Genomic DNA, 27,039 nt, shown 5'->3' with positions numbered 1-27,039 from the left:
GGATGGTGTAACACTGTGCCAAGATGTGCTGGCCATGCACCAAGGCATGCTTAGCCACAGGGTAGTCCTCATTACCAACAAACACTGTCTGCCTGAGTCCATTCATGCGAATGAACAGTTTGTTGCTGGTCATCCCCACATAGAAAGCTTCACAGTGTAGGTAGGTCAGTTGGAAAATCACGTGGGTGCTTTCACGTGAAGGGAAGGGACTGTTTGATGTGGAATGGGTGGCAGCTGTCATAATGGAGGTACTGTTGCTTGTTGGTGGGTTTGATGTGGACGGACGTGTGAAGCTGGCCATTGGACAGATGGAGGTCCCTACAGCCTAGGTCTTCGTGGCAAACGAATCTGCTCCAGCCCGGAACCCCTGAACCATTACACCAACAACCTGAAAACAGCTTTCGCATCCCGCAATTACCCTCCTGACCTGGTACAGAAGCAAATAACCAGAGCCACTTCCTCATCCCCTCAAACCCAGAACCTCCCACAGAAGAACCCCAAAAGTGCCCCACTTGTGACAGGATACTTTCCAGGACTGGATCAGACTCTGAATGTGGCTCTCCAGCAGGGATACGACTTCCTCAAATCCTGCCCTGAAATGAGATCCATCCTTCATTAAATCCTCCCCACTCCACCAAGAGTGTCTTTCCGCCGTCCACCTAACCTTCGTAACCTCTTACTTCATCCCTGTGAAATCCCCAAACCACCTTCCCTACCCTCTGGCTCCTACCCTTGTAACCTCCCCCGGTGTAAAACCTGTCCCATGCACCCTCCCACCACCACCTACTCCAGTCCTGTAACCTGGAAGGTGTACACGATCAAAGGCGGAGCCACGTGTGAAAGCACCCACGTGATTTACCAACTGACCTGCCTACACTGTGAAGCTTTCTATGTGGGAATGACCAGCAACAAACTGTCCATTCACATGAATGGACACAGGCAGACAGTGTTTGTTGGTAATGAGGATCACCCTGTGGCTAAGCATGCCTTGGTGCACGGCCAGCACATCTTGGCACAGTGTTACACCATCCGGGTTATCTGGATACTTCCCACTAACACCAACCTGTCAGAACTCCGGAGATGGGAACTTGCCCTTCAGTATATCCTCTCTTCTTGTTATTCGCCAGGCCTCAACCTCCACTAATTTCAAGTTGCCGCCGTTCATACCTCACCTGTCTTTCAACAACATCTTTGCCTCTGTACTTCCGCCTCGACTGACATCTCTGCCCAAACTCTTTGCCTTTACAAATGTCTGCTTGTGTCTGTGTATGTGCGGATGGATATGTGTGTGTGTGCGAGTGTGTACCTGTCCTTTTTTCCCCCTAAGATAAGTCTTTCCGCTCCCGGGATTGGAATGACTCCTTACCCTCTCCCTTAAAACCCACATCCATTCGTCTTTCCCTCTCCTTCCCTCTTTCCTGATGAAGCAACCGTTGGTTGCGAAAGCTTGAATTTTGTGTGTATGTTTGTGTGTCTATCAACCTGCCAGCGCTTTCATTTGGTAAGTCACATCATCTTTGTTTTTAGATATATTTTTCCCATGTGATATATATATATATATATATATATATATATATATATATATATATATATATATATATATATGAATGATGTGACTTACCAAACGAAAGTGCTGGCAGGTCAAAAGACACACAAACATACACACAAAATTCAAGCTTTCGCAACAAACAGTTGCTTCATCAGGTAAGAGGGAAAGACGAAAAGTAACAAAAGTGGTGTTGCCGCCAAAACACGTTAAAGGGTGGACCAATTCGGGAAAATTTCGAAAAAACTGCGTGTAAATGTATTAAAAGGAGTGGTTTTGTGGTGGCAGATTGTGAAAATGAGGTTAACAATTGTCTGACGAAGAAATAATGACGTTAAAACCTGTGGGAAGCGGCTAAAAAAAGATCAGTGATGTGGGAAAAACGGAAATGGAAAAAAATCGAAAGTTATTAGAACTAGCCGAAATGGCTGTTTAATAGCTGAAAGGAATTGTTTGTGAACTGGAAACGGTGGATTTTATAGCAGCGGTAGTGTTGAAAGCGGAAAAAAAATTTGAGGTTATGGTTTGGAAGTGGGTTACGTATTATTGAGTATATGTAGGCAGAATAAAATTGTATGATTCGGTAAAGAGGAGAAGGTGAATACAAAGTGAAACTACTTGCAAAAACAGAAAGAGAAAATAAGATGACAGGAAAGATTTCGAAATGCAACAGTGACAATAACAAACGTAATTGTTGGGTTCAAATTAATGATATGAATATAATAGAGGGAAACATTCCACGTGTGAAAAATATATCTAAAAACAAAGATGATGTGACTTACCAAACGAAAGTGCTGGCAGGTCGAAAGACACACAAACAAACACGAACATACACACAAAATTCAAGCTTTCACAACAAACGGTTGCATCCTGATGAAGCAACCGTTTGTTGCGAAAGCTTGAATTTTGTGTGTATGTTTGTGTGTCTTTTGACCTGCCAGCACTTTCGTTTGGTAAGTCACATCATCTTTGTTTATAGATATATTTTTCCCACGTGGAATGTTTCCCTCTATTTTTTATAACTGTCATTTCTTGTTAACAATGTTAGCTTATTCCCAAGAATTGGCGGCTTTCACTCAGTTAATACTCGGCAGAAATCAAACCTGCATTTGGATCAGACTTCCTTAACTCGTTTGCAGAAAGGTATGCAGTATACTGCCGCATCCATTATCAATAAATTACCACTCGAATTCGAAAATCTTAGCAATAATCCACGCACTTTCAAATTGAAACAGAAGAGTTTCTTCATGGGTCACTCCTTCTATTCTCTTGAGAGGTTCCTTGAAAAATTAAGCTGATTCTTGTTGTATTGTTGATTGCATGGACTGACTTTTTTTGGGTTCATAAACATTTTATTTTTATCTGTTATTACTTTTTTGTTGTAATTTCATGTACTGACATGTTCCATGGGCTTGGAGATCTGCTCCTCAATTTGGTCCTATGGAACTTGACATTTAAATAAAATAATTAATTACTGGACCAGTTGAATGGGGTGAAGAGTAATGAGCACATGTAATGCATTGAGAGTAAACTGAGGAAAGGCAAAATAATGAATACTAGCAGAAATGAGATTAGCAGTAAACTTAACATCAAAATTGATGACCACAAAAAAGATAAAGTTAAGAAATTCTGCTACCTTTGAACAAGGTAACATCATGGACAAAGTAAGGGCATAAAAAGTACACTAGTGCAAGCAAAGAGAGCATTCCTGAGCAAAAATGTCTACTATTATCAAAAAAGGGATTAAATTTGAAGAAGAAATTTTGGACAATGTTCGTTTGGAACAGTTTTGTACGGATTTAATTCATGGACCGTGGGGACACTGGAAAAGAAGAGAATCAAAGCATTTGAAATGTGGCGCTTCAGAAGGATGTTGAAAAGTATGTGGACTGATAAGGAATGAGGAGGTTCTCCACATAATCAACAACGAAAGGAACATAGGGAAAACACTGACAAAGAGAAGGAACAGTGTTATAGGGTACATGTTAAGACATCAAGGAATAACATTCATGATATTTTATGGAGCTGCGGGGAGACAGAGATTGGAATACGTATGGTGCACATGCTACCCTGAGATGAAGAGGATGACTCAAGAGAGGACTGATGACAAAAAATTTAGCACCGGACAGAAAAGAAGTGGAGACTACTCTTCATCTTGCCTTACAGCAACTTTTGAGATAGCCCTTTTTTACAAACATGTACAATGTGCTTTTGACTGGCATTTCTGTTACTATCTTGAGGGGTCCATATTTGCTCTAAGATTGCAATTGTCAAAAGCTCACCTGGAATTACTTACTATCATTCCATCTCATGCTGTAATCTGGTGATGAAGACAGAAGAGAATACTTTGTAGGTGACTGAATAACTGAATTGCCTCAATAATTGTTTGAATCTGTCTTGTTACCTAAATTTGCTTCTGATCTTGAGTGTCTTGGCAATTACATTGTCCTCTCCTGGTATTTTGGAAGTGTAACATATTACATATTCTAGGATGGCGACGTAAGTGTCCTGTAAGCAATATCTTTGTAAAATGATTGTATTCTCCCAGTATTCTACCAATGAACTGCAGTGTTACCTGCTTTATGCATTATTGACCATATGTGGTCATTTATTTTCGTATCCCACAAACTGTTTACAGCCTACTATTTGTATGAGTTGACTAAACCTATAATGTAGTTGTAGTGTACAACATTATTGAATTTGAAACCTGCACAATTTTACATAATTGTGAACTTTTATAGCAAGTTTCCAAACCTTGCGCCACTTCGAAATCTAATCTTATTTATGTAACTTTTTTCAGACAGTACTCAATTATAGATAACTGTACCATCTGCAAAAGAATCTATGATTACTACTAATATTGTCTGTCAGATTGATAATATATGACAGGGATGTGAAGAGGTCAGAATACAATTCCGTGGAACACACCTGAAGCTATGTCAACGTCTCTCAATGAATTTTTCATTCAAGATAATGTGCTCCACTATCCCAATTTAGAATCTTCATTCCAGTCACAAATTTGTCTGTTTGCCTGGATCTGTGTCTTTCAAGCATGAACTGGGTTTCGCATGTCCAATGTTTTCGGAATCCATGCTCCTTGGCATAGAGGAGGTCATTATGTTTGAGAGACCTAATTATGTTTCAGCTCATAATATATTCTACGATTCTACAAAAATGGTTGTCAATATTTGTCATTAGTTTTATGGATCACTTCTGTCACTCTTCTCATAGATCGGTCATCTGTGGTTTCTTCCAACTACTTGGGACAGGTTTTTGTTTGATGGATCTACATTATATTATGTTTAAACAGGAAGCTAACTCAATTTTTAAATTCCATACAGAATCTAATAGATATTCATTGGGTCCAAGGGCTTTGTGACATTTCAGTTGTTTCTCAACATCTGGAAGCGGAGTGCAGTGGTTCCCCTTTTGCTGTGCAGCCAAGCAACTGATAATGCCCTACCATCATTTCTTTTCCTTTCTAGTTTCTGTGTGACCTTGCATTTGGACACTTAAGTTCGGTCCTTTAGGCAGTCTTTACATATGACCACAATTTCTTTGGGTTATATGGGAGCCCTTACATAGGACCAGAATTTTTTTTCTTCTGTTCTATGTGCATTTTATAAGATTCTGCTACCATTGACAGTATTTGCATTGCCCTCTTGATAGCCAAATATAATTTATTTACTATTTTTCTATCTTTAGCCCTATGCTTTGTATAATACTTATTTTTCAGTATCTGCTTTTTCTTTACAAGATTACTTAGATCTTGTGGTTGTTCCTCTTTCACCGGCTCAGATGCAGAATAGACTAGAGTTCAACACCTCTTATGAAATTTATTCACAAACTGAATTCTGTGGCATTAGCTGTATCCAGTATTGATGTACCATCTATTAGTGGCACATGAAAATTTGTGTCAACCCAGGATTTGAACTTGAGATTTCTGCTTATCATGGGCAGGTGTCTTAACCACATTGGCTATCTGTGCATGCTCCCCGGACTGATCCAGACCTCCATTTGTCTGTCTACATCTCTTACTGCTCAGAACGTTGCTCGGATTCCCACATGACGAGGGTGAGACAACAGTTGGTTCAAAATTATTTTTTACATTAGAACAAAAACTTGTGCAAGTTAATTTCAGGAACTTACTACAAGTACATGCAGAAATTTTTTCCACCAAAAGTTATATCGTGAGACAGACAAGTTTGATTTTACAGTGTCATGGTTAAAGACATACCAGCTGCCAACATTGTTACATTATTATTATTGTTATTATTACCGAAGAAAAATCATTACAAAAACCTAAGTTAAGAAATAAATAAATGTTTGAGTGAAGAAACAGATACAGAAGTGTGCATATTTAAGTTATCAAGAAACACTACCGAATGGAACACGAGATCTGATCAACAAAGATCGATTTGTTTTCCAGAGATATTTATTACTCCATTCCAATGTTTACATGATCTTTTTCAAAGCACTTGCCATCTAGTTGAATACAGTTTTTATAGCATCTCCGCCAGTCCTCAAACACATGGTGCAGACCATTCCTTGCTTACTAGGTCTTTGAGAATTGCATACAGAGAGAGGGAAAAAAATGTCAAAGGGAGGAAGATTGGCGCTATAAGGGGAATGATGGTACACAGGTAATGTTGAAATGAGCCAGAAACTACATGACTTGATTTACATGAGGCCACACGCCACCTGGTCCAAGAAAGTTCTGGTCATTTCCTTGCAAAGTGCTCTTCCTCAGTTTAGCCAATACTGACTATAGTATACTGCAGTAACAATAGTGTGAGGGGGAACTGCATGCCAGTAAATCATTCCATGACATTTATAAAATGAGATCACTATCACTCTTCTTGCAGACGGAGCAACTTTCACCTTTTTTGGTGTAGGAGAACCTGGCAATTTCCTCATTATGCTGGCTCATTCTACTTCAGGATCATAATGATGCAGCCATGACTCATCATCAGCGATAATCAATTTCAGAAACGCATACACTCCATCAGCACCTCATGCCTCTTGTCTCCTTTCACACAGTCTTTTGTTCGGGAGTCAACAGACATGGCACCCTAAGGGCACACACATGGGTCTTATGGAGATGATCACACATAATTGTAAAGACATTCTAAACACTTCACTGAGGTTACACAATGATCCCCATAGATCCTTACGGATAATCACAGCAGCTGTGCCGATGTTTATTCAGTCACAGCAGAAGCCAAAATACTAGGCTTCCATTCACAAGACAAGGTGGTCTCCCCTGAAGTCCTTGAACCACGGAACGCTATTGCATGCAGTAGTGCATCTTCACCATAATTTGCTGCAGCTTTTCGTTAAGTTTCAGTGGCTGTACAGTTTAAATTAAACATAGAATTTTATTTTGCTGTACTGCTCCTCTCACATAGCCTCCGCCATCTGGTAGGCAAAATGCAAAGAACGTCTATGAAATAGAGCATTACTACCAACCTACCGATACAAGAGTACTGCCCTGACTGGGCATTACACACGAAAACCTGCTCTTTCCACATATTCATGGCACAGATAGGAAACGTATCACGGAAGCTACAAGTATAAATAACTGCAAGTTTTTGTTGACCAATCCTCGTAAAATCTACTTCTCTCATATTAAAAACTGTCCGAGATAGTTGTATGCTAGTTTCAAACTTCTCTCTTTATTGTAAAATAAAATATTTGATATTTGAAAACAGGGCACAAAAATTCAGACAAACCTCTCCTTTTTGGTGGAAAAAAGTAATCAGTATATTCATTTTGCACTTTCTTCATGTCAACAAATCATACATATTACAGAGATCCAATGTAACATTTGTTTTGGCCAATATGTCTGTGCCATTCTCCTTTAAGACATTGACATTTTCATACCAGTACTAAGCACACAAAACTTCTGTAAGTTTGAGAAAAATTCCCTAGCAAATGGCAAGTTCACCAAGTACCTGCAGCAAAATGAAAGAAACTTGCTCCTGATTACTTGTAGTAACTAGTTTCTCAAGTTTATTAAAACTTGTGGAAGTCTACTTGCTGGGTGAGTTCTCACATGAAAGAACTCAAAAATAGCTTATGCAAGCTACTTGCAGAAGTTTACATGGTAGTGGAAATGTGCCTTAATTGCGTGACAGGGGGAAAATCAATTTATTTTGGTTTCAATATACATTCATGTTCAAATTCACGAAGACCTTTCACTTACTATAGCTTTCCCATTTATCAATGACGCAAACCCTTGCAAGCATGTGAAGAAGACAGATGCCTATGTGGTCAGAACAATGTCCTAAGGAAAACACGTCATTTGAATGTGTTCATACACATGTATTCCTTCTAAATTTTCCCAGTTTAAGGATCTACAAATTTCCTAAATGGCTGCTAATGATAGTTTCAGTGTAACAGAATCTCCTTGCCAGACTCCTCTTACAGTTCTAAATTTCCTACTATACTGATAAAAAGTAACTGTAATGATTACCTTGCACATTTTGTAAAGGTAGCCGACAGGTCTATAGTTTTGTGTCTTGTCCATTCCTTTCTGGTGAAGTACAACTATTAATGTGTTATTCACGTTTTGAGGAACTGGTCTACTTGCTTCCAGAAAAGTCAGAATTTCTCATTGGCATCCATCATCATTCAGTCCTTGAATGGCTCAATAATTTCCTCCATCAGCCCTAGATATTCCCAAATATTAGATTGGTGCATAAATTTGTAGTTTTCGTTTTGCATGTTGGTATCCCAGTTGCTATGGTTTATTTATCGACTATCATTTTTTATTTGTAGTTCACTTTTGCTATTTGAGTTTACATAGTATTGTCATTTGGAATAGTGAATGTGGACACTAGACAATGGAGTGTCAAGTGGATAAATCGGAACATTTCTGACATATTCTTCTGTTTAAGTTCAACAGAGCAGTTTGCAGCAACTGAGGTAGCCAGGAACATTTGCGTCATGATGGGGATAATTCTGCTGGACACAGCACAGTGAGAAAATGATTTTCTCATTTTAAGGTGGATCATTCTGAAATTAGTAAATCCCCACACTCAGGAAGACTTTGAGGTTTGGATGGAGATTGTTTAAACGTATTAATCTGCAATGATTCACGTCAGTGTGCTTGAGAACTGGCAAATGTGATGAACTATGATCATTTCTTTCGCAGTGCACAATGACATAAGTACAGATGCACATGATGGCCATTTTGGTTACTGTTTGTGACAGGTCCTGTACGAGGTTTGGAACTTTAATAGTGGCAACTATTTATTTACAGCTCGTACAAAATAGATACGTGTTTCAAACTTTTACTGACCTTCAAAGTAGTCACCAGCATTGTGTATAACCCGCTGCCAGCCATGTGGAAGTTGTAGAATACTCTTAGTAGTGCCAGTTGTGTTGACAGTTCAAGCAGCACGGTCTATTACCCAACAAATTTGTAGCAGTTCTGAAGCGAATGCCATGAAGTGTTTCCTTCAGTTTAGAAATCGAGTTGATCACGAGGGCTTAAGTCAGGGAAGTGCAGTAGGTGGTATAGCACTTAGCAGCCCTATCAGTCAAACAACTCAGGTAACAGCTTGCACTGTATGTGTTTGAGCACTGTCCTGCAAAATGATGGTAAGGTCCTGCGGAAAGTGTCATCGCTTCTGTCTCTAAGCTGGTCGAAAGTTGTGTTCCGAAAATGAACAGTACAGAGACAAGCTGGTCGAACGTTGTGTTCCGAAAATGTACAGTACAGAGACAGAAGTGATGACATTTTCTGCAGGACCTGACCATCATTTTGCAGGACAATGCTCAAGCATGTAGAGTGCAAGCTGTTACTGATTTGTTTGACTGCTAAGTGCTATACACCTACTGCACTCGTGAGTTCAAATTGATTTCTATATGGAAGGAAACACTTCACAGCATTCGCTTCAGAATGGCTACAAATTCGTCGGGAAATGGACCACGCCGCTCGAACTGTCAACACAACTGGCACTGCTAAGAGTATCCTACGACTTCCACATTGCTGGCAACGGGTTGCACGCAATGCTGGTGACTACTTTGGTCAGTAAAACTTTGAAACACTCTCTCTCTCTCTCTCTCTCTCTCTCTCTCTCTCTCTCTCTCTGTGTGTGTGTGTGTGTGTGTGTGTGTGTGTGTGTGTGTGTGTGTGTGTCAGAGAGAGAAACTTTTAGATGCTTTTAACATAATCACAAAAAATCCATATCCCAAAGAAAAAACTAGGAGCAACAGAATAAAAGTGGTAGAGCACCAGCCAGTTTAATAAGGATACCAAAGACTTCAGTCAAAAATGATCTCAAACACCATAGCTATTGTTAACTAAAACTCATTACTCTCAGAAAACCAAAGGCTTACCTTTCAGCCAGGAAACAGAATGCACTCAGAATGAGAACACTCTGTAGGCTTTGCTACATGTGAGTAATCTTTATCCAAGGAGGTAATTGAACCTATTCTCAGTCAAATAATTATTTCCTCCTATCTATGTGATTGACCCGAAGTAAGGAAGAAAGATTGGGTTTAACATCTCATCGACGTCATTAGACACGAAGCACAAGCTCAGATTGTGTCCAGAATGGGGAAGTAAATCGTCCATGCCCTATCAAAGGAACCATCCTGCCATCTGCCTCATGCAATTTATGAAAATCGTGGAAAACCTAAATTTAGATGGCCGGGCTCAGGTTTGAACCGTTGTCTTCCCAAATGCAAGTCCAGTGTGCTGACCACTGCACCACCTCGCTCAATTGTGACTGAATTTAAGTGGTTCCCGTGCGGAAGGGTGTTTTTATTTGCCTATTTATAATTAGAATTGTCAATGAGCTTGCTGTACAGTGTAAATTATCATTGCTCAGTCGATGTGGAGGACAATAAAAACTGATGGCACAAAATATAAAGGTTGGTCCATTGACAAGTGATCTGGCCAAATATCTCACAAAATAAGCATCAAACGAAAAAACTACAAAGAATGAAACTCCTCTAGCTTGAAGAGGGAAAACAGATGGCGTATGGTTAGCCCACTAGATGGCGCTGCCATAGGTCAAACGGATATCAACTGCATTTTTTAAAAATAGGAACGCCCATTTTTATTACATATTCATGTAGTACATAAAGAATATGAATGTATTAGTTGGACCACTTTTTTCACTTTGCGATAGATGGCGATGTAATAGTCACAAACGTATAAGTATGTGGTATCACGTAACATTCCGCCAGTGCGGACGGTATTTGCTTCGTGATACATTACCCGTGTTAAAATGGACTATTTACCAATTGCGGAAAAGGTCGATATCGTGTTGATGTGCGACTATTGTGATCAAAATGCCCAAGGCGTGTGCTGTATGCAGCTCGGTATCCTGGACAACATCATCCAAGTGTCCAGACCATTCACTGGATAGTTACGTTATTTAAGGAAACGGGAAGTGTTCAGCCACATGCGAAATGTCAACCACTACCTGCAACAAATGATTATGCCCAAGTAGGTGTTCTAGCTACTGTTGCGGCTAATCCGCACATCAGTAACAGACAAATTGCGCAAGAATCAGGAATCTCAAAAACGTCGAGTGTTGAGAATGCTACATCAACATCGATTGCACCCGTACCATATTTCTACGCACCCGGAATTGCACGGCAACGACTTTGAACGTCGTGTACAGTTCTGCCACTGGCCACAAGAGATATTACGGGACGGTGACAGATTTTTTGCATGCGTTCTATTTAGCGTCAATCAAAAACAGCGGTAACGTAAACCAGCATAATATGCACTATTGGGCAACAGAAAATCCATGATGGCTGCGACAAGTGGAACATCAATGACCTTGGCGGGTTAAAGTATAGTGCGGCATTATGGGAGGAAGGATAATTGGCCCCCATTTTATCGATGGCAATCTAAATGGTTCAATGTATGCTGATTTCCTATGTAATGTTCTACCGATGTTACTACAAGATGTTTCACTGCATGACAGAATGACGATGTGCTTCCAACATGATAGATGTCCGGCACAAAGCTCTAGTGCGGTTGAAGCGGTATTGAATATCATATTTCATGACAGGTGGATTGGTCATTGAAGCACCATACCATGGCCCGCACATTCACCGGATCTGACATCCCCGGATTTCTTTCTGTGGGATAAGTTGAAGGATATTTGCTATTGTGATCCACCGACAACATGCGTCAGTGCATTGTCAATGCATGTGCGAACATTATGGAAGGTCAACTCCTCACTGTTGAGAGGAATGTCGTTACACGTATTGCCAAATGCATTGCGGTTGACGGACATCATTTTGAGAATTTATTGCATTAATGTGGTATTCACAAGTAATCACCCTGTAACAGCATGAGCTCTCAGAAATGATAAGTTCACAAAGGTACATGTATCACATTGGAACAACCGAAATAAAATGTTCAAACATACCTATGTTCTGTATTTCAATTTAAAAAACCTACTTGTTACCAACTGTTCGTCTAAAATTGTGAGCCATATGTTTGTGACTATTACAGCATCATCTATCACAAACCGAAAAGTGTCCAACTAAAACATTCATGTTTCTTTACGTACTACACGAATATGTAATAAAAAATGGGGGTTCCTATTTTTAAAAAATGCAGTTGATATCCGCTTGACCTATGGCAGCGCCATCTAGTTTCCCCCTTCGAGCTAGACAAGTTTCATTCCTTGTAGTTTTTTTGTTTGATGCTTATTTCGTGAGATATTTGGCCCAGTCACGATCAGTGGACCACCCTGTAGATATATCCAGAATACTTAAGCATGCTCTACAATGATATAATCCAATGTTCTTGTTGCTAAGAATTTATTCAATGTCCTTCCTTGAAGCTATTAATGGTGATGCTTGCATTAAGGTCAGGACCCACAGCTGGGATAATGTCACTGATGCAGTGTGCATGTGGCATTTTCAACTATACGGGGAATATTTACCTTTTATTCCTAATGAATGTATACAGTATAAAGGGGAAAAAAATCCACACAGCTACTGTAATGGAGTCAAATGTGTATCACAAAGGAGTGGACTGTTTTTGAGAATATTTTAGTTAGGCCTAGTCACTTTTGACTTTTAAATATTTAAAGGTGACATCTGTACTTACAAAGTTATATATAGGACTGAAAATTCTGTAAAAGTATCTACTAGTGTTTCATAAACAAGACTGGCAGCACTGATTGTTTTGTAAAGCCAAGTAAGTAAACTTAAACAAGGTATAACCAATTTACAAATATGAAACTGAATAATTCTGGCAAAAAGTGACTGTTCAATCAAGTAACATTAATGACATCATTTTAATAAACTTTCTGGTTTTAGGAAATCCGTATTTGCAAATGTCCTGTGTACTTTATTTACAAAAGATACACTGAGCCCAAATACTTTCAGGAGCATAACCATTTCAAAAGCTCTTCCTTTCATCCGCAGTCTTCCTTATTGTGTAACTCAACAATGCAGCAGTTATTACTGTACCTTGTCATCATGCTACTGTTTGAATCTACTGGCATTTAAATAATTCTGTAATTTTTTTATGTTTTAACTTCACAGAACTTCAGTTCCTAAGATAATATCACCATTTTGAGTAATAATTTATCATGACATAGAATTGCTAGACAGAAATGTGTAATCACAACACATCCACTGTTGCAAATTATAACAGCTGCTTTCAATGTTATACTGATGTTTACACTGATTGTAAAGAAGAGAATAATGACATGCTTAATGTCAAAATTAAGAACTCTGAAGAGACAGAATTCTAAAATCTAAGAACCAAGACTGACTGTAGAAAAAGAAATCAGAAGTAAAATGACACAGGTGTTAAGTGTACTCTTCAATGAGAATGATCTATTGGTACATCCTGGCATGGAAATCCAGATCCCAAACTGAAAAAACCCGAAGATACTGAAATATGGTACTATTGAATGGTGTTCCAAATTAAGTAGACTAAAGGACAGGTGAGTACAGAATTCTATAAACCATTACAAGAAGAAGCACCAAGTTAGTGGGATATCTGCTACACAATCTAAGAATAGTTAATTAGGCACTGGGATGAGGAGTAGAGGAGAACAATGCTGGGGCATACCGAATTGAATTATTGCTGCAAATCTCAACACTTTTTGTAGCCACCTCACACTTTTAACGTAATGCACATAGAGCTGCACGCATTCTACACAGATAACACAAGTCTTACCTATGATGAATTGCTAATGAAAGTAATTCACATTTTGTCCACAAATTGAGGGAGTAGAAGGTAAAAAGTGAAAAATTAACAACAAAAACATGGTTTCAATTTCTTTTTTATTTTCACAACAAAATTTGGAATGATTCCTCTATACATAATTAACACTTACAAACTAAATTGTCAAATTCATATTAAAGCAAACCTCAATTAATTCTGAGCCACACAAATTGAACTTTAAATATTTAAACAGGTAGGATGAGTAGCTGTAACTCACATGACAATCTTCAAAAGATCAAAATGTGAGGTAATTAGCATGAACAGGAAAAGGGAAAAGGTGCACAAAAAACAAAAACAAATCAATTAAATCAGGTAATTCACAACAAAATAATTGAATTATGTTGTCCTGGTTGAACTTATTCTACAAAGTTGCCCACCCAACATATCCAACCGCTTACAGGATCCTACAAAATAGCCTTCTGCAAAATACTCTGCAGAAAATCCCATAATATTTTGCATCCAGCTGCTGACTTGACATATTACAGAATTCAGCCTGTTACTTCTTACTCCTAATGCATATGTAAATAAAACCACCATGGTCATTATTTTACATTAACAGGGGGAATCTATAATCTCTAACTTATTCTGAAACAGTAAACTGAAAACAACTGTTACTATTGCTCTCTCTCTCTCTTGCTTTGGCTTATCAAAGAAACTACTACATTTACTTCAATCACCTAACTACACCAACAATCATTGGTCACTTAACGGAAATACGGTGGAAAGCAATTGCTTCTGAAATGTCTAACATGTATATATTTTGATGAATAGCATTAACTTTCTTGTACAAGGGAAAAAAGATACTTAAAATTACTATCACAGATAGGACTAGCTGTATAAATAAAACTGGCACGAAGTAACCTGAATTCTCCAATACTGGCTTTCAGCTAACTACGTAGAACTGCACTGAAGTCCTGTGAGTACACTGTCCCTGCTCTTTGACGGCCTGTCTGCCCGTTACTGCTAGCCTGAATGACTGTACACCCCAGTCTCTGTCTGTCTGTCTGTCTGTCTCTCTCTCTGCTAGCCCTATGCAGAACCTGAATAAATGCAAAAAGTGTTAGTTCAAAACTTATACTTAGAATTTAACAAACTGGGCACTAAACTAACCTATGCAACCTCAATATTCCACATAGAAATATCAACTAATTGAAGCAGATATCCGAATAATCAATAAGAAACCAAATAATAATATCTTGTGGTATTAACCATTCAATCTTCATTTCAGGCACCCAAACAAATTAACATCTATGGCAATCACCCAAACACTTGACTTCACAAGCACAAGCGAACACCTGACTACACTGAAACAGTTAATGACACACAAAATTATGCCATTAAAAAACAAATGTTGCTGTTCGATGTAAATATGTTCCATTAATTATATAACTGTAACTAGGGCACTGAATTTAAGTGAAATTTGCAACCACTCAAAATTCAGTGGAACATACCTCATTGCACCTGCTCAATCTACAGGCACATTCAGTGATCATATTTTCCAATTTACTTTTTATTAAGACGCTCAAGATGGAAATGAGTGACCACGTCTTAGAAAGTGTCTGTACCCTGCTACTTGGACCAGATGTTTCATCACTTGGGAAACCTATGTTTACTGCAGACCCCATCACAGATAATTAAGGCAGTCTCTATTTATCAAATATATAAAGGTTTGGTGGAGAAAGGGGAGTGCGGTGGAGGAAGTGAGATGAAGTCCAAAAACAGAACCTAGTTTTTTTTTTTAAAAAAAAAAAAAAAAGAACTGGCTGCAACAGAATTTCAAAGAATGGATTTTGTGTAATCTGCCACATTTGCTTAAATCAACAAAACCATCAAAAACACACTTACTGAAAAACACAAAAGCTGTGCAACAATTTTACAGGGAACGAGACCTAGAAACTACTACAATAACAAAGCAGGTACCTTCAGGTAAGATGACATGGAACAGGGTGCAGAGTGATAAGTCTAGAAACTTGTATCCCACTGCTGAACACCTGTTTTTGTTCACAGTAACACCCATCCAAAGAACCAACATGTATCAGCATCTCCAAAACCCGACATACATACCTGATATGTACTCCTGTGTGCGTGTGTCAAATGCAGAACGGTAGTTAATAGCGTCTTGATCCACCACCATAACCACTACCACCGGAACCATATCCTCCTCCACCTAGAACACCAAGATGACATCTAGTTTTACTATGAGAATTAATTAATCAGAACAAAATGTTTATGCCAAACTAGTAACCAAATCGCACATGTTTAACGTTGGGCCACTATATTCAGAATAGTCTTGTAATTCAAATAAAACTAAAATCTTAGTGACACAGTCAAACTGAACCATCTGTTGATACTCACGGTAACGTTCACTGGAATATGGACCAGGTCTGCCACTGCCGCTACCACCACCCCCACCATAACCACCACCGCCCCCACCATAACCACCACCACCACCTCCCCTCATAGGACCACCTCCATAACCTTGCTGATAGCCACCACCAAATCTATCACCATCCCCCCAATTTCCACCACCACCCCCTCCACCATACCCACTGCCACTTCCCCAACTTCCACCGCCTCCTCTGGGCTGGTCCCACATATCATCACCTGCAGACAAAGACGGAGCTCTAACTCTTTGTAAATTATGTAACTAAATGAAAATAATAAAACAGAAAGAGCAGCCAAAAATGAAACCGTGTGCTACACATTTTCCAATTATGAGCAAAAATAGTTAAGCCCCGTGAAGTTTTCTAAATGATGTACGATATAAATACATTACAGGCATCAAAAGATCAATCCAAGATTAGTAAATTATGTAATATAACTTTTCTTACTTAATAATGCATCTTCAATTGTTTAAGAAGAAAATTATTAAATATGGAGCAACTTAAACTAGACTTCTGACTACACATCATAAAGATTCCGAAGCAGAGCACAATCAAATTTAAATTTAATGGCATTTCAATTCTGAGCAAGTCAGTGGAAAATTAGGGCAACTACATACTTGCAACCATAACATCTTTTTCAACATCTACTTTCACCGACTGCTTTATGCACTCTTGTATTATAAAATAAGGGTTCTATACAAACCTATTAATTAGTACATTAACATTATTATTCACATACAACAAATAAAAGCAGATTGTCTGCTGAACTGCAAAACAATGAATTTATAAACTAGTAAGATTACATACCTCCCCATCGTCCTCCACCACCGCCACCGAAGCCATCATCAGCCCAATCTCCATCTCTCCCTCCCCAACCTCCACCCATTCCACCTCCCATACCCCCACTTCTGCCACCCAAACCACCTTTTCCACCACGACCCATTCCACCTGGACCTCCCATTGCAGCCATCTCTGCACGGCTCAATGCCTTTTTCACATCAATGTGTTTACCGCGGATCTGGTGATTTCGTGACACTGAAAAGTGAAACTCTTGTCTAAGATTACTGTTCATACATTACACAATACTGCAAGTAATTTATGGTACAGGGAAAAATCAACACAAAATCTTAAGACTACTTACAACATATTTTGTCAACTGGGTCGTAGTCATCAAATTCCACAAATGCAAACCCCCTTTTTTTACGTGTATCTTTATCAACAACAATAGCAACAGATGTAACAGATCCAAACGTTGAGAAATAATCTTTCAAGTCTTCCTCTTCCATTTCCTCTTTTATGCCTCCCACAAAAAGCTTCTTCACTGTCATGCCCGCCTCTGGTCTGCCAATTTCCGTACGGGGCACGGCGCGTTTAGGTTCAACCACTCGTCCGTCTACCTTGTGTGGCCTAGCCGCCTGTGCATCATCAACCATGTGCGCCCGAGAATATGTAATAAAGCCAAAACCTCTTGACCTGTAAATTTTCGAAGTTATGGAGTTTTTTTGTCAATTACTGTACGCCCATTAAATAAATATGTTACTACCAACTTGAAGCGTAGAACAGTTAAATCATTTATAAGGACTTATTACTGTATTTGGACTCCCAAAGCAATTCGATACCAAAAGAAAATTTGTGCAGCGACATACCTCCTGGTCTGAGGATCTTTCATGACAACCACATCCACAATTTCCCCCCATTGTTCAAAATGTTTTTTCAACGAATCGTCGGTGGTTCTATAATCCAACCCACCGATGAATAATTTCCGAACATGTTCAGGTTCGCTTCTGTTGTCCTGCAAGTTAAATAAAAACCATAAGCACACTTCCAATAAGAGGGATATAATTACGTAAAAAATTAAACTTGAGATTATTTTTTCCGCAATAAAAAATCGTTATATATAACTTTCAAAGTTTCAGCAAAACATTATGAGCAGAAATAAAAATTTAAGTTCGTTACATGCAATTGTGAAAGTAATTACTTAAACAAAGATTTTTCGTTAATCGATAACAATTCCTTCTTTCGAGAAGCGTCTGAAGAACACAGCTGAAGGTTAAATGTTCGCGAACATGGGATTGAACAATTTGTGAACTTTTTTCTGTAACTACATTTCGACAATGACGCACTAACAAAAAATTGCAAATTTCGTTTTCCATTTGTAAATTATACAACAAACCCGGTACTCACCTCAGACTTCACCATCTTCCTGACCTCAACTCGCAACTAAACGACGAACATATCCAACATAAAATGGCTGCCGATGACTCCGTAACTAACACGTCTCTAGTCGTTTCAATATTAAACGCCACTAAAGTCTTCAGAATTAATTTTTCAATACAAACTGTGCAATGCAGTTAATTCGATTATATTTTGACAAGTACGATGTATACTTTAAACATGACTGAATAAATCTATCTTTCAAATACAAGACTTCGAACCGGATACGAACGTAGTAATATAATTTCACACATCAATTCAACGATTATGTATCACATGCCTGGTTTAAAAGTAACAATTTTGTTAATTTTTTGCCGTTCCTTAAGACCCAAGAAAGTCCAGTGACAAATCAACTGCTATAAAGTCTTATAGTGGCGAATGATGCTACCACGGACAAAACCAGAAAATTGACATAATGTTCAATGAAACAGCCATTTGCTGCAGCATAAACAGATTATCGGGAAATAGCACTCACCGGGTTGTCAATGCGCGATAACCGACGATAACCAACGTCGCTACATAATATATCCACAAAATCCTGGAATATTATTCAATTGCTCACAACACTGTTGTACAGGAATTTTTGGGTGTGTATTTACAGAACGCTTAAAGTTTTCGGCTTCAATAATAAATAATAGCACAAACATCGGTCTCGGTTATCGAGATGAATTTATCACCAATCTGCTCACAGAACGAACCCAGCATATAAGTCTTAGTACAGTTATATTTTGGAGTTTGGACGAAAGTGCCCGAAAAACAATGAAATGACAAATTTGATTTTTTAAAAAGTATTTTATTGCTCACAAAAAGGAAAATCACACTTAATTTCTGACTTTCTTTTAAATACTCGTTACTGAAACGACTTTGCTGGGTCTGTTAACAAAGACAGTTTCCAGGATGGTCTAGAATAAATAAATTTTTAAGAATTACATTAAAAAAAATAAGGTAACCCAAATGTTTTCTACACAAACAGATCAGAGTAAACAACACAAAAATGCAATAAGGGCAAATGTATGTGGGAATACAGGAAATCAGTTCCATTCATTCGTCACAACTGTATGACACAAAGGAAGGGTATCTTTGTGGATCCTGCATAACTGTAAATCCTGAAAACACTTAACCGTAGAACATTAACTGACAGTGATTTACTTAAATTATAATTAACCTGCTTTCAATTTTAACCTGACTTCTCTTTCTCCCTTTCAGTATAACTTGAAGCTGTGCAGACACTGTATGAGTTCAGAAGGTGTATAGGGAAGATTTGGGATTTGCCACATTATCCTCTAACAATGTCCTGGAAGTGTGTTAGAAATCTAAACAGATTTTGTTCTCTGCTGCCCTCCAGAATACTAAACCATCAAATAATATCTTTATGAAACCAATTTTAGCTAACAATTATTTCACATTCCGAAACCAAACTTAGATGGAAATGTTCCCTCATATAGCTGTAATGACCACAAAGCTCAGCATAAGAATAGTGACAGATATCTATACCTCTGAAATATAACTGGGCTCTTCTGTATCAGATCATCTATAGTTAGAGTTAAAATAAACCTTTACTTCTGGAATATTACTTTTACACTCAGCAGTAAGGGAATGCAACTGACTGAGGTATGAAAATTGAAATAATTAACTGGCCTCAAAGATGGAAAGCCATCCCACCATCGTACAGTTGATTTAGTCATGCACTTCTCATTAGTCAGTAAGAAATGACAACAGAGTTAACATCTATTCATTCAGCCTACAGGGTTCAAAAACAATTATTAACTCCCAGCATCTGGACCAACTATGCACCGTAGGTCAGAAGCCTGGAATATTTACATGTAAAAAAAAAATCTCGATTTGAAATAGGTAAGCCTTAGTTGGGAGACGAAATAAATACTGAAGTAGATAAAACTGATTTGGAGGCCACCATAGAAGTCAAAACATCTGTAATTCAATCCTAGAATTTGTTTGAGCTTTCATCACTCTGATATTGTTGTATGTAAAAATGCCATGTTCTGCATCCATTAAACCAATAATTGGATGTCTGAACAGTTAATCAGACAAAGGAGGTGGTACACACCACAGTTCATAGTAAAGCAGAAATATATTAAAATAAGTCTGTTTTGATGTATGCCTTACCTGTTTACCACTGGGAGGAGGCATGGAGAAATATCCATAAATTAAAAAGGAAAGAATTTGGACAATATATACAGTAAAAAACACATAATTTGCAGATTGTTTTTGTTTGCCACTGATGTCATTAAAGACAACACTTATGCACTTGAAATGATTGGAAAGTATCCTGGGAAACACATTACGAGATTTAAGGAACCCATGGAAGTCCTGGTCAAGTGGTGACTCAGATTCCTTTCCCCGTAAAATGCACATTCCACCTCTCTGCACTGTACATTGGTATTCATTTTAATAGGAAGGGAGGGCAGAGGCAATGAACTGACTGAATAATGAGGACCTGGATGTCAATGATCTTTGAACAATGGAGACAAACATGATACAGCTTACGTTTTTAAAGTTTCTGACCATGTTCAGAAACAGTTTAGTAGCTGTGATACTGGGTCTGTCACCATCTGCAGTAAGTTCATTGCTATTCATTAATGATTCCCTTCTACTAGCTATTGTGCACAATATCCAATATTACTCTTCTCGCCAAGTGGAGTTCCCTTAACTCTGAATTATTTCTCTCTTCTTTTACAATCCTCGCTCCACTTACTACTAATGGACTGTTTGCACTTAAAATAAAAAAAAAGCCATTTACACTCATACCAAATATTAAATGACTTACTTGAAGGAGAAACTACACTTTTCATTTATTGTGTTGTGAATCTGTGCTGAGACAATTTTTTTTTTTTCCATCACCAGCAAAACTTAGGTAATTATTTTGACACATAAGAGATGCAATGTGCTACTCTGTTTTGAGAACAGCAGTTATGCTGAGCAGTTCTGTTATTGGATTCTCCTATAGTTTGGAGTAACTCAAAGAATTAACAAAAAATCAGTTAATGTTCATATTTCTAGTTTGGTACATGCTTATAAAACACAAAATTTGCATAAAAACTGCAGCTGCTACCATTTAAAGTAACGACTGTTATTGTTTATAATGAAAAGAAAGCCTGTTGTATGAATAACACAGAATGAAACAGAACCACTAGCAAAGTACCTAAAAAATTATGAAGCAGCACTTAGCTTCAGTGATCTGATGGAAACCGGTGTTACCAAAATGGCAAGGCCACTGGCCGACAAGCACTTAAAATATGTCCTAATCTCAAAGGGAATATGTAACGTGTTTTCTAGGCAAATAAAACTCCACTTTTCTCACGTATCACCTGAATATATAAGACCCATAGCAAATCAGAGAAGCTGTTAATAACTTCTCTCATACATCACCTGAATGTATAAGGCACGTAGCAAATTAGACAAATAGTGTAGCTACTAACAAGTGACAGAGGGCATAGAGTAAACTAACTCAGGATGATTTAAAAATGTTGAAATGTGATCATGAGGCATGAGAGAAGCTGGCAAATGAGGAACACTGATTCAACCTTTGATTTAGCAGAAAATGATGCAGATAATGTAGAATGTGAAGTTTTGTATCTTGTTAAAAAAAGCAGAAAGATGACCCTACTGGGCACCAACAAACATGACACAGAATGCCAGCCTAGTATTAAGTGGTCAGACCCAATTTCCATTTTCCCCCTTGTTAAATTAAGTTTTCATTACAAACACTAATCTGTATTTGCGACAGTTGTCCCCTAAAGATGGCCTGAGAAGCCAAAAACCAGTTCGTCACCAAATAAATATAATTTTGCAGAACATTAGGAAGTGTTATCCTTTTCAATATTATGAAGACATGTAACATGTTATCAAAACATGCTAAATGTATAGTAAGACTGGATGTTAGCAGCTGTTTCTTTTATAGAAGAAAACCCTAATGCCCTGTGAAATCCTTGCTACTACATATCATCTCTCCTTTTGATCTGTTTTAATTTTGAGATGGAAAAATGCATCCACCTTTTTTTAGTGTCTCTTATCCAAGTTTACCATTTAGCACATCCACCTCCCCTTCACTAATTTGGCTGTTCAACTGGTCCCAGCGCACTAATTTAATTTTTTACGAAGTAGTTGTTCTGGCTGTGGTCCAATAGGTCAGTAGGGGTACATCGATCCCTGTGACTTTCTGTCCTTCAGAAACACCTTTTTCTCCTTGTGTGTGTGGAGAAGTATGTTATCTTAGGAAAGGGTGTAAACTGTTTTTTTAAGGTGCACGAGGCGTGCCTGATATCTTTTTTCTTTATTTTATTTTCCCTTTTATTTATGTGGATGTCACAGCCGTCAGAAAGCAGGTTTCAGCTTGGGTCTGGCAGAATCAGTATGTAATTTTTCAAGTAATTGTGAAGTGCATAATACGTAATCTTCATTACACAATACTACAAATTTTTCCTCCCATTTGGTCTTTGGATGAAAAGTGAATAATTATAAGCACTGCAATATTTACATTACCTGGTGTATTTCACCTTTGGATGAAAAGTGAATAATTATAGCACTGAAATAATTAGATTACCTGGCATAACCTGGAGAACTATCTTCATAGGTATGCTTCCTTGATCGACTCTGTAAGAACTCTATGGAACTTCTTGTGCCCCCACTATTGTTAAGAGATTACTGCCACCACAGCAGTTTCCAACACCCTTTACCTCGATAATTTGTCCACATGAAAATGAACAGCAGACACTAACAGAATGAAAGATCTCTTGGTGGAAGGCAAGTGGGACTACTGTCTGCGCAGCCATCCCATATGACAATTTAACAACAAATATGAAAGGTTATGTGTACCTAAGTACACACTAATCACTTGTTTTGGTACTGGAGTCAATCTTCTTGCAAGATCCAAATTTACACACAGGAAAGGCTGCTTGTTATTGGGAGCCTGAATGTTAGACAAATGTTGTAGACACTCAGGGAAATAGACTGGTCAAGCAGGAAGTTCATAGTACATTTGGTGTGCCCAGAGTGCTGATGGCTGCAGGGTGTGAGTGTGGGCCATCCTTGGTTCCTTTTTGAAGCTAGCTAAAATGTTGAAGATGGATAGCCTCAATCACTGGAATAATTGGGGGAAGTACTCTTCAGTGTTCGTGGCAACATCCCCAAGATGGGCTGAAACTGAGTAGAAGTTACGACAAAGCTTCTAATTCAATCACATTATCTGGAGCAGATTTCTTAAACTTGCAGTGGGTGAGGTATTTTAGGGTCACACAGCACAGATCAGTACTAGCCACAAACAGAAAAAAAGAGTTACTTGAGTATCACAGTATGTCTGACATGCCCAAGAATTTCTTTAGACTGTGTCACAGAAATTCCACTCTGCATGCTGCTGACCTACTCAATGACACTTGTACACTACATAGTATGAGCAACTCACAATAAATTGTAATAAAAAGCCTTATATTAGTTAACACTACAAATTTACTGCATCACTCAACAGAAATTCACACAATACTTGGATAAGAACTAAATACTATTGAAATCAAATTCCAAATTGAAAATATATCCAAGAACAGCATGGGCACTAATGATGATATGCTTAGAGCTGAAAATAACTAAACAGTACATCTATATATAGGTAATGACAGTTCCATACTGTTGATAACTACTAGATAGATCAAAAATACAAAAAAATAAATAAATAAATAAATAAAATTTCCAAAATATGATGACGAGTAATGAACAGAAAATAATTAAGAATATAATGCCATGGTATTAACCAAATACTCACAAACATGTTGAAAACAAACCTTACTTGCCACTTCCATCAATTATCTGATTATGTGAAATCTGGAATCAAAAACTGTCTCCTATTAAAATAAGCTTTCATTCTTAAATGACGTTATTTATTATTTACCTTTGACAAGCACCTGTATACTTACATATGAAACACCTATTAGAAGAAAACCAGTGGCTAAAAATTCTAACTGAAGACATAGTGGCTCTTTCCAATGAACAATCTATATAGTGAGTAAATTGCTCTTTCCAACCGTTTTACACGTAAACAGTGAAGGAAACGATTATCACCGTAAATGCAGTTAGTAGTCAGCACAGTAGCTTGTAAGTGTTACATTCTGACTTTATATCCCTAAACCTTCATTTTCATTATCGGATCTAAACAGCAAAAGGCTTGACGACTCAATGGTAAAGTACCACACTACAGACGAAATGTCTCAGGTTTGATTCCCAATTATTGTACAATAATTTTAGTCAGCATTTTGCTTATTTTGCCAGTGGTAATATTTATTAATGTGAAAAATGACAAGTTTCACTGTATTTGGGTGTCTGTATTAAACTGTAGGTCCCAGCTAAAACTGGCTGCATACGTAAGTTCAACGGTCAGAGGAAGACGACGCACCACCTCTGATACATCCAGGCCTAATAATGCAGTGTGGTGTTTAAATCAAGCATTGATTTGATAACAGCTTGGATTTGACTTCCTAGGAAAGTAAAATACATGTTCAAGTTCAGTATTCTACAAATGGAACCAAGGTCTTCAGAAAGAGGAGGGGAAGCACATATTTATAATCTGTAGTACATCCTGTTTTACATTCATTCATGGACAACATGTTCCTCTGAGACAATAAATGCCTACCGTTCGTCAGTCACTCATTAAAAATAAACCTCAGAAAGCTCTGTATTTACTGCACTATTCAGTACTTTAATAACAGGGAGGCCAAGAATTCAGAATGTGAGCAGTGCTCTTGCTTGCATGTCACTAGCTGTCTTTTCTGGCTTAATGTTTCCCCTACCGCCACACTGTTTGTGTGAGGGGGAAACTGCGAAAGCACCAAATTTAAATGGTGATGTACTTGCACTACATACAAGCTATATTACACATGTCTAAACGGCATAAATCACATCTAAAACAAATTTTTAGTATTTAACAATATTATGAGAAGGAAAGTTGCTACTTACCATATTGTGGAGATGCTGATTCGCAGATAGGCACAACAAAAAAGACTCTCACAACTATAGCTTTCGGGACCTTTGTCAACGACACACACACACACACACACACACACACACACACACACACACACACACACACACACACAGAGGGGGGAGGGTGAGAGGGGGGGGGGAGAGAGAGAGAGAGAGAGAGAGAGAGAGAGAGAGAGAGGGGGGGGGGGGGGTGGTTCAATTGCCTGAGACTGCAGTTGTGTGTTTGTGTCGTTGTTGTTGGAAGGCCTTAATGGCCGAAAGCTGTAATTGTGAGAGTCTTTTTGTTGTGCCTATCTGCGACTCAGCATCTCCACTCTATATGGTGAGTAGCAACTTTCCTTCTCATAATATTGTTACATTCCATACTGGATTTTTCCGTATTTAATAATTTTTGTGCACTGAAGACATAAGATAAGTTTTATCTGGTAGAAACTGCCTGCATATGGCAGGGCGCACACAATTTCACACATTTTTGCACTCAGGTTGCTAAGTAATCGAAAAAGGATTTCCACACTGTATGTTGACTGAAATACTTTATCACATTTCCAACCTTATTCAGGTTGGCTACTCAATCTTGGATAATAATAATAATAATAATGATAATAATAATAATAAAATCCCTGAGAATTGCAGGAGTGAGGAAGAAGATGTTGTCAAGAAGCTCCTGATAAATTAATGGTGAGAGTGGAGATGGAGGGCAGCATACCAAAACAGTGGCCTTTTCTTTTCCCCTCAGTTCAGCTATATGCCAGCCATAAACAGTAATTTGACAGCAGTTTTTAAACATCGATAATTTATATGGAATAATATTCATATAATTAACACACTTTGAGTATTTGAAAATCTGTTATTTGTAAAACTCAATAAAATTCAATTTCAATGCTAGGTCAAAAACACAGAATATCCTGAGTTTTCATGAACTTCCCTGAGATTTCTCTGATTTTTCCAGGCAGAATGTAATTCTCTGAGAATTCCAGGTTTTCTAGAAGAATTGCCACCATGTTATTATGGAGGCCTGGAAACTCTTCCTGAGGAAAACAATATAGACCTCCTGGAGAGTTCTAATTTCCATGAATTTGTCTTTTAAACGGGAATTACACTGTAGATCAATCAGTTCCATGTGCACATGAACAGCGGGTACTTTCAACTGTAATGGCAAATGGTCTCTACAAATGATGTAGCATTGCCAGTGTTCCCAAAACATTTAGAAAACTATCAATGTAATTATTTCATGGCCACAATAAATTCTTCAAACATCATGTTTTCTTCATGGCAGTAAACTTAGGAAAATTGATGGTGTTTTTTGTCAGTATTCGTTCCTTCCACAAATGCATTCCCATCAAATCAGAAACAAGTTGTTTCTCATAATACAATGTCTTATTGTGGACAGTCAAGTCCACTTAAAATGCGAAGTATTCAATCCATTCTGTATGTTCTAATTTTCATTCCTACTCTCTTTTCCTTCATAAATTCAACAACAGCATGACCCTTGACCTGACCAATTTACTTCACAGTAAAAAGTCTCCATATTCATAATTCAGTTCCACCGATAACTGTTCGAATTGACAGTGGAATAATGTGTGCGACATCAGAAAATTTGCTACTTATTTTCCCAATATCATCCCATGCTCCATGCCTGCAAATTTAGCACAAAATGCTCCTTGATGTATAGAACAATGAATCCTGTC

At 38.0% G+C, this 27,039-nt stretch overlaps 1 protein-coding gene across 1 annotated transcript; it reads right to left on the bottom strand.

Annotated features, from left to right (window-relative positions):
- Positions 1–13,808: 13,808 nt before the first annotated feature.
- LOC126215032 (heterogeneous nuclear ribonucleoprotein A1, A2/B1 homolog) lies at positions 13,809–21,100 on the bottom strand. Its single transcript, XM_049941663.1, has 7 exons — positions 18,335–21,100; positions 17,797–17,942; positions 17,292–17,623; positions 16,958–17,185; positions 16,122–16,370; positions 15,831–15,933; positions 13,809–14,806 (listed from the first exon to the last, which is right to left on the bottom strand). Exons 1-6 carry the CDS (start codon positions 18,347–18,349, stop codon positions 15,875–15,877), a joined length of 1,029 nt encoding a protein of 342 aa, XP_049797620.1. The 5' UTR covers positions 18,350–21,100; the 3' UTR covers positions 13,809–14,806; positions 15,831–15,874.
- Between the last annotated feature and the right edge of the window lie 5,939 nt (positions 21,101–27,039).

This window comes from Schistocerca nitens, chromosome 12 (assembly GCF_023898315.1).
Source record: "Schistocerca nitens isolate TAMUIC-IGC-003100 chromosome 12, iqSchNite1.1, whole genome shotgun sequence".
In the NCBI taxonomy this organism is placed as follows: domain Eukaryota; kingdom Metazoa; phylum Arthropoda; class Insecta; order Orthoptera; family Acrididae; genus Schistocerca; species Schistocerca nitens.
Note: the sequence above shows the minus strand (reverse complement) of the source record. Positions and strands in the feature narration are given on the sequence as shown.

What these genes read in the sequence shown, in the direction of transcription:
- LOC126215032 (XM_049941663.1), bottom strand. An exon ending in TGGTGGAGGACGATGGGGAG is followed by an intron (nt 16,371 to 16,957) that starts GTATGTAATCTT and finishes CTTTGTCTGCAG; the next exon opens with GTGATGATATGTGGGACCAG. An exon ending in ATATTCCAGTGAACGTTACC is followed by an intron (nt 15,934 to 16,121) that starts GTGAGTATCAAC and finishes TTGGTGTTCTAG; the next exon opens with GTGGAGGAGGATATGGTTCC.